Source organism: Camelina sativa, chromosome 19 (assembly GCF_030686135.1).
Source record: "Camelina sativa cultivar CO46 ecotype springtype chromosome 19, ASM3068613v1".
Taxonomy (NCBI): Eukaryota; Viridiplantae; Streptophyta; class Magnoliopsida; order Brassicales; family Brassicaceae; genus Camelina; species Camelina sativa.
The window spans coordinates 3,125,047-3,133,094 of NC_141898.1; the positions used below are offsets into that span (position 1 = coordinate 3,125,047).

The window sequence follows — 8,048 nt, forward strand, 5'->3', positions numbered from 1 at the left end:
CCCCCCCCCCCCCCCCCCCACAAATCTCCATCATCTAACCATAAAATCTAGGACAAAACCGTCAAAAAATTGCTAACTTTTTTCCCATTGTGTTAAACTAACAATTTCTATTTATTTTACACGAAAATGAGAAAAAGTAGCCGTTGGATATTCTAAAAACTAATCCGAAACAAGTAAACAACATCAGAAAAATCAGTAGTTTTATTGTTTTGTTTAGCTAATCAAACAGACACAAGTGACCCGGTTGCATTACTCGGGGAAAAAAACGAATTTATTACTACTCATTGAGTTTTCATTATTTCGCGGGAAAATTAAATAAATAAACAGTAAAATTAAAAAACACGGGACTGTAATCACGTGCTGTTTCTAATAGGTAACAACAATCAATCAAGCTAACGTAACAACATCGTACAGAGAGTCATCGTCACGTGCCGTTTCTATTAATGAAAGCCGTAACACCGTGCGGCGGCTTTCCCTCGTGTGTCTCTTCTCGACCATGCATTGTCGTAACTCGTAAGCCATCACAATGTCACGCTCGGGAACTCGCAGCGTCCGTAACCTGGTTTTTCAAACGACACAATAGAGAGAGAGTACACAAAAATCAACATCCAGTGCTCACTAAACCGGAACTAATTACGGTGAACCGGGTTTAAATTTTCGAATTCGACTTACTTGGATCTTTAATGGTTTGGGTGGCTAAGCCGTTGAAGGAGCAAGTCCCACCCGACTTGCGAAATTGGGCCCAATAAGAGCTAAAAGCGTAGCTGGCGTGCAAAACGGCCAAGTCCGGTTTGTGACATGAGCCTCCGGGTTGAATCGGGTCACAGGTATTATTCCCCTGCGAGCAAGCGTACGATAGAGCTTCACCAAGCTGAGTCCAATTAGCTCCTTTAGCCACCACGCACCAAATCTTCCCTTTGTACACCTCATTATTCTCCGGCGCCGGCAACGCTCCTCCGTACTCCGTCGTCTTCCCCGATAGATCAATCCCGTAAACCTGAGTCCCGTTGGGATGTAAAAGCCCGAAATGCCTCTCCGTACCCGGCCCTGTTTTCTGATTCTCGTTGTAAAGTGCGAATACAAACGACGGTAGAACTTTTCCGGGTCGGGCGGGGGTACCTACGGGCGGTTCAGCGGCGAGTTTCTTGACAACGTTGCGGTTGTAAGTGGCGGCGTTGTAAATATTGGCTCCGATTTGGTCGTAATCCCCGTTGTTGGGCCAACCCGTTTCGGCAACCCAGATCCGAACATCCGGATACCCGATTCGTTTCATAGCGAAGACGAAAGCGTCAATCATCTGATCGAAGAGGTTGTGGTAGGCCAGATTCGTGACCGGATCCGTTACGGTGACGTTGGTAGATTCGAAAAGCGCGTAACCGAGATCCATATGGGTCGGATCTTGAACCCACGCGAAATACGGGTAAACATCAACGAATAAGAATGATTTGGTCCGGTTTAAGAATTGGAGCATCGGTTTCATAACTGAACCGGATATATCCTCCTTGAACTCACCGCTCGACGGCGGGAACGAAGTCTTGAGAACGTCGACGGCGAGTGAGGTTCCGACTTTGACCTTTTTAACGCCGAGAGACTTCAATGACCGTTGGATCTTGCGCATTGCGGGGACGAGTGAAGCTTTGAGCTCCGAGTCTGTGGAGGAGAGGATCTCGTTGCCGACGAGGAGGTAACGGATCTTCGTGGTTGGGTAAAACGGAAGGATGTTGGAACGGATCCAGTCGTCGGAGAGTGTTTCTGATTTAGAGATGTTGACGAGGAGCTCGTTAGGGACCATGACGGAGACGGTGATGTCGGTGGCGTTTAAAGCGGAGAGGATCTTTGGGTTTGCGTCGTAGAGTTTGACGCGTTTTGCGTTTAGGGATTTGATGAGGTTGACTGAGTCGGAAGGTGACGGGAGGTTGTTACCGAGCTGGCCGTAGTTGACTCCTGGCCGGCCGGAGAACTTTGCTCCTGTTGGAAAAACACACAGAGAAAAGTTAACATTTTTGTAAGGAAGTATTAAGGCGACATTAATGTAGGTGAAAGAAACAGAGCAGCTTACCTGAAACAGAGATGAGTAGAGACAGAGCAAGGAGACGTGTAAGAAGACTCATGATGTTATCTTCTTCTTCTTCGACGAGTCTGAAGCCAATGAAAATGTGATAAGTGGGAAGAAAAAAAAAGAGAAGCTTTGAGAAGAAGAGTCTAGAGGGAGATGAGTATTTGGTAAGAAGAGAGAAGAGTGGAGATATTTAATGGCTCGTGTTACGTGTTCCTCATTAAATAAAATAAAAAAAAAAAAAAAAAAAAAAAAACTTGTGGTTTGAGTATTGAATCAACAAGAGATATGTACAATGTATTAGTAACTTTTGTAATTACTGTGATAACTATGATACATTCTCTTGTTGTTTTAAGTCTTTATGTTAACTGTATGTGATTAGGTTTTTTTAAAAAGATATCAATTGCAAAGATTCTGTTTCTTGCCAATTCTTGAATGTCTAATTTTGGTATAAACAAACGTATTAGTGAAAATGATTCTTTCTGTTTTTTTTTTTTTTTTTAGTTTTAAAGAAAAGTATTGCTAGAAACGTTTTTCTTGCATTTTGTCTCCATAAAGTGTTAGAGAATTCAAAGCATCTCTCTCATATGTAGAAATGAGATTGGGAAAAGGAATGATAATTGTAATATGACGTAGAAAAGTTAGTAATCAACATGTCGTTGAGATTATTTTATGAGCGCTTGTGCTTTTTCCTAGGAAACGAGATTAGGTGGGTAAATAAATCTCAAAGAATTTTAATTAATCTCTCATTATTTATAAATGAGAAAGAAAAAAATCTCAACTGATTCTCACTAAACTCTCATTGTTCTTTTAAAAATTGTATAACATTGATTTAAAAATGTGTGTTTGTCGGGATGTAAACGAGTTGGCAAGAAGAGAGATTAATGTGATGAAAAGGTTATGTAAGTGAGAGTAGTACAAAGACTGTTGATTGGTGTCTTAATTCTAGACAAATCTCAACGGTCGTCTAGAAATAAAGAACTTACAAAAAACTTAATGAGAGAGTTGAGAAAAACGAAAAAGTAACGTTCTTATGCTTTAATGATGTGACGTGACATTATGCTCTCGAGATATCATTTTTATGACAAAATCAATTAATACAAAAATCATAAATACAGGCAGTACATTTCTGGTCGGGTATACCGACCGACCCATATTCAACCGGAATAGTCCGAAATTTATAGGTATGATCATTTTCGATTTGCCGTTCGAATCCAATATCTCAAATTCTCAATAGAGTTTAACCGAGTATGGGATACCGTACCTTTGTACGAGTCGAATACAGGTATACATACATTGATACATATCTGAAAAACAAAAACGAAATTATTAGTCCCTCTCAGATAAGCTCTCTCTTTCTCTTCTTTTTGTACTTTTGTCCTTTTTTCCCTGAGATTTCTACTTTGTTAGATATTCTTTTATGTGGAGTAGATAATAATAGGTCTGGGCTTATACCTGTTAAGATAAGTATATATAACTATATAAGTATATAACTATAGCATGGTCCCTGACCCTAATGAATTTGTTTATTTAAATTTGTTGATAAGTTGTTTTCAACACTGTTTTTTGTTTTTTAATTAGCTGTTGTCTTTTAAGTCTGCATTGATTTGTCTGGTTTAAGCCCTCTGACGCAGGAATGCATGCAATATATTCGATGTGCTATGTTAAGTTGTTAACCCGCTTTGAAACTCATACGGTCGATTATACGTGTGTTATACATATTTTTTGTTTATTTTGTATTTTTTTTTTTTGTAGTCCCTAAGATTTTAAATGGGAGAGCTGAGTGAACTTGGGCCTTAACATACAAGAGATTGTTAAAACAGATTCTGGTCCATTAAATTTAATCAGAAGAGGCCCAAAACTAGCATAACATTCAATTTCAAAAGTATGTAGATTATCTCTTAAGAGGGAAACAACAACAACAAATTGCTCAAAAGTCAAAAGAATAGAGAGAGTGGCATTACAACAGATCTTTTAAAAGATGTTTTTGCCACATCATCCGAAACAAAAAAAACCAACAACCTAACAACAATTTTTGCACAACAAAAAAAACCAAGGTTTGGCTTAATACCACAACAAAAGACACAGGTCGTCAAGTCTTCGAAATCCTCTTCGACTGTTCTTTCTGCCATTCTCTAATTACTATCCGTAACAAAAGGAAGAATCTAAACCAACCCAAGTAGAGTGTAAAATAATGTTCCCAAGACAGAAACTTTTAAATGAATTGTTTATATGTATCTATCTGTAACGAAAGGACCTGCGAGTATCCATAAGTGAGTTGGTTCGTTCCTTTCTGACTTGGTCTTTGGGTCCTGTTCGTTCTCCAGGTGGTATGCTTTCAATTTAGTTTTAAATGAGAAAAAAGGTTATATAAACTAACTGACCTGCTCCCCGATCAAATCTAGACCAACAACAACGAAAGTGATTCCTTGGAACAAGAGGAAGTAGAAGTGGATTCCCTGCGCCGACAACAAGCTTCTCACCGAGGCTGCCAAGAGGATAAACGCGAGTGCGATTTCTGTTCTGTACAAACGGTTTCTTTTGGTTTTGCCAACTTTCTTTGCTGCTCCTAGTTTGCTAAGCTCGGTCAGACCTGAATCAGAGGATGATCTTTGGAGGGTTGTGGACTCAGCTAGAGAACCTGACTCAGCATATGCAACCAGATCAGCCTCAGAGGATCTCCCTAGCTTTTTGGTCACTACCCACTCGTAAGAACCTCCAAACTTGAACAAACCAGAGATCATGGCTCCAAATTTGGTTACCGACATGGTGTTTTCGAAAAGGAGATACGGAACTATGAAAGGAAAGGATCTCGGGGCTGGGATGATGTTCAAGATGGACATGATCCCAGGGATGTAGCAAACAACCCAAGATGGTAAGTTAGCTTCTGGGAAGAACATCGTTAATGGAAGAATGACGCAGAAGAGCGTGAATGAGTAGAATGGCAAGATAAGCTTCCGTAGCAAGAAAAAGAGGAATATCATATTTGCTTTCTTGGCAGCACTCACCTGTAGTAGGGAAGAAAAACATAGATTAAGATCAGACCGAGCTATCTATATGAAAACTTGATAGCAAGATGAAATTAATCTCAATATAAAGCTCAATTTCACCTTTGATCGAAGAATGTCAAAAAAGCACAAACGGAACAATTGCATTGGACCCGAATGCCAACGGTACTGCTGTTTTTTGTATGCCTCATAGGACTCCGGAAGTTCACAGAGACACTGCGCAAGGAAAATACAGATTGATGAGGTTAAACAGTTCTGTTCAATACATCTGGTGGTCATATATGGAAACTTCTGAGCAATTTAGTTAAAAAAAGTACCTTTACATCATTCAGATAAATGAACTTCCATCCACAAAGATGGGCACGGACAGCAATATCCATGTCTTCAACAGTAGTTCGCTCCAACCATCCCCCGCAGTCCTCGAGGGCTTTGATTCTCCAAACACCAGCAGTTCCATTAAAGCCAAAGAAATTAATAAAGACTCCATTAACCTGCTGTTCGACTTCAAAGTGGAAAGACAAATTTATGTTCTGGAGTCTTGTAAGCAAGTTTTCGTCTTTGTTCACAAAAGCCCATCGTGTTTGGACCAAGGCTAATTCATCATTCCCCTGAAAAGAAAACACAGAAACTGTCATGTGAGAAAGGCTAGTGTATGTGAAGCATACAGTATCACTGTGCCAGGTATAAACCCTGAACTAATAATGTAAGAAATCCGAAGCTCAAAGGACAAAATCCAAACTTATGACTAGCCAATGAAGAAGCCTTCGAAGTCCAATCACAGTAGAGCACACATACTTCATACCATGTGAAAGGTCAATGATAACAAATTCATGATGTGGGAAAAACTTCTATGTGCAACCGAGAATGGAAAATGTAACTGGTGTGACAGTTTGGGTTTTGAGGGAAGGTTCCACCAAACTGGTGTTGACTAAAAAATACAAATTTGTATACAAGCAAATTATCTCCATTTCCTTGTTAGATGTTCATCCTAGGATCGCAACTGAAGACACACATTCACTAATTGTCGTGGAAGAAACGCTATGCCATATGTGTCATCTTTGCCAATACCATTAAACTAAGGGTATAACCACTCTCTATAGTTTTTAAAAAGATTTAGCCATATCCTTAATCCATAAAGAACACAGGTCACATAACATCTCGTATGCACATGAGACAAAAGAAGACATGATTGGTTACCTTAAAATGAGGCACAGTTTTCTTCAAGAAATTTGGTGGTGGCTGGAAATCCGCATCAAATATGGCGACAAACTCATAGTCTTTGACGTAATCACAGTTCATTGCAGCTTTAAGGTTTCCAGCCTTGTAACCAGTACGTATGAGACGGTGTCTATACACAATCCGGACACCCCTTTGTTGCCATTTCTGTACTTCAGCTTTGATAAGCTGCTGAACATCCGACTCACTGGAGTCATCAAGAACCTGAACTAGCATTCTTTCCCTAGGCCAGTCGAGCATACACACAGCCCCAATAGATTGTTGGTAAACCTGAAACCAAAATCAACTAGATGAGGTACCAAAACAGGAACTGCAAGAACTCAAATGTGAATCAACAAGGAAACCACACAAGAAACACTTAGATTACGAGTAAAAACAAAGATAGCAACAAATCCAAGCTAGAGATAGTTGATTCCCAATTGAACTCATTGTCCTAACTAGGGAGAAGGGATCTACATACATGTGCTTACCTCCTTTTCATTGCACATGGGAATCTGCACAATCACCATAGGATAATCTTCCAATCTAACACCATCCCCAACCAATTTAGTCGGGTACTCCATAGATGCAACAGGCTTAATACGACGGAGCTTGATCCAGAAGCATCCAAGCACAAGCACGAGACGGTCAACGGACTGAATCAAGAACAGAACAATGCACACATTGGTCAAACTCTGAAGCGGCGGGGCGAGATAGGAAGCCCTGATCTCAAGCCACCAAGCGTAAACAACCTCAAGAGCAACCTCGGCAGAAGCGACGGAGGGAGGAGTAAAGTGCCATCCTTTGAAATAAGCGGCGAGCTCGAAAAAGAGGAGAAGCACAACGAGAACTAGAAATCCCTTGATGAGACGGTACAAGCGAGCGGAGGAGGAGACGGAAGGAGGGTTATCGTTGGCAATGCGGCGATTGGCGGTGCGGAGAAGGTAAAGGAAAGAGTGACCGATCCAGAGGAAGGAAGAAGCGAGTTGCTTGAACTTGAGGAGGTAGAGACGAGAGAGCTGACGAGCGGAACGAGTACGGATCCGATCTTTATCGGGGTCGTCAACGACGGGAGTACGGATTTCCACGGTGAGGAAAGCTTCATCGTCACCGGTGTAGAGAACGTCGTGATTAGTCGTCGGCCTATCACGTTGCTTGTTCCACCATTGCTGAAACTCCTCGTTCTGGGAGCGAGACATTCAACGAAGCTCTCTGAAATCGAAATCGATCTGATTTGTTTATAGATCTGAGATTTTTTTTTTTTTTTTTTTTTGAGGGGAGAGAAGAAGAAACCAACACACAGCTCCACGATTGGGCTCTTTCTCTAAAAACTTACTAACAATAGAGAGAGAGAGAGAGAGAGAGAGATGACGTCTTTCTCCCCCACCCCAGTGTTGTTGTGTCTGCTCTCCCATTTTTTTTTTTTTTTTTTTTCTTCTTCACATAGATTTGATTAATAAATTAAATAATTAGTGATTTTATTAATTACTATAGTTAAGGGAAGCGAATCATGTGTGTTAGATGATGCTAATGTGTTTTACACAACCGCTGATTGCGGTATTTAATCTCCTAATTAAGTCCTAATGATGATTCTAAGCATATTGATCAAACTTAAACCATCGCGATCTGCACGATTGATTTTTATACTTCATACCCTTCTAACATCGTCATCAATAATTCTCCAAGGAAACATATACAACAGACACGTTATTAATATTTAATATAGTATGTTTTTTTATTATGAATTCCAAGTGTATCGTATTATAATT

General features: G+C 40.3%; 2 protein-coding genes across 3 annotated transcripts; both read right to left on the bottom strand.

Annotated features, from left to right (window-relative positions):
* Positions 1-236: 236 nt before the first annotated feature.
* On the bottom strand, positions 237-2,445 carry LOC104764445 (putative glucan endo-1,3-beta-glucosidase A6). Its single transcript, XM_010487976.3, has 3 exons — positions 2,060-2,445; positions 673-1,968; positions 237-559 (listed from the first exon to the last, which is right to left on the bottom strand). The coding sequence occupies exons 1-3, from the start codon at positions 2,109-2,111 to the stop codon at positions 522-524; spliced, it is 1,386 nt and encodes a 461-aa protein (XP_010486278.2). The 5' UTR covers positions 2,112-2,445; the 3' UTR covers positions 237-521.
* A 1,488-nt stretch (positions 2,446-3,933) lies between these two features.
* On the bottom strand, positions 3,934-7,742 carry LOC104764446 (putative xyloglucan glycosyltransferase 6). Of its 2 annotated transcripts, none has more exons than XM_087501952.1 (5): positions 6,771-7,742; positions 6,262-6,570; positions 5,382-5,672; positions 5,167-5,280; positions 3,934-5,064 (listed from the first exon to the last, which is right to left on the bottom strand). In XM_087501952.1, exons 1-5 carry the CDS (start codon positions 7,476-7,478, stop codon positions 4,432-4,434), a joined length of 2,055 nt encoding a protein of 684 aa, XP_087358078.1. In that variant the 5' UTR covers positions 7,479-7,742; the 3' UTR covers positions 3,934-4,431. The 2 variants fall into 2 exon arrangements, with proteins under 2 accessions (XP_087358078.1, XP_087358079.1); XM_087501953.1 differs by having other exon boundaries at positions 6,761-7,713.
* Positions 7,743-8,048: the final 306 nt, after the last annotated feature.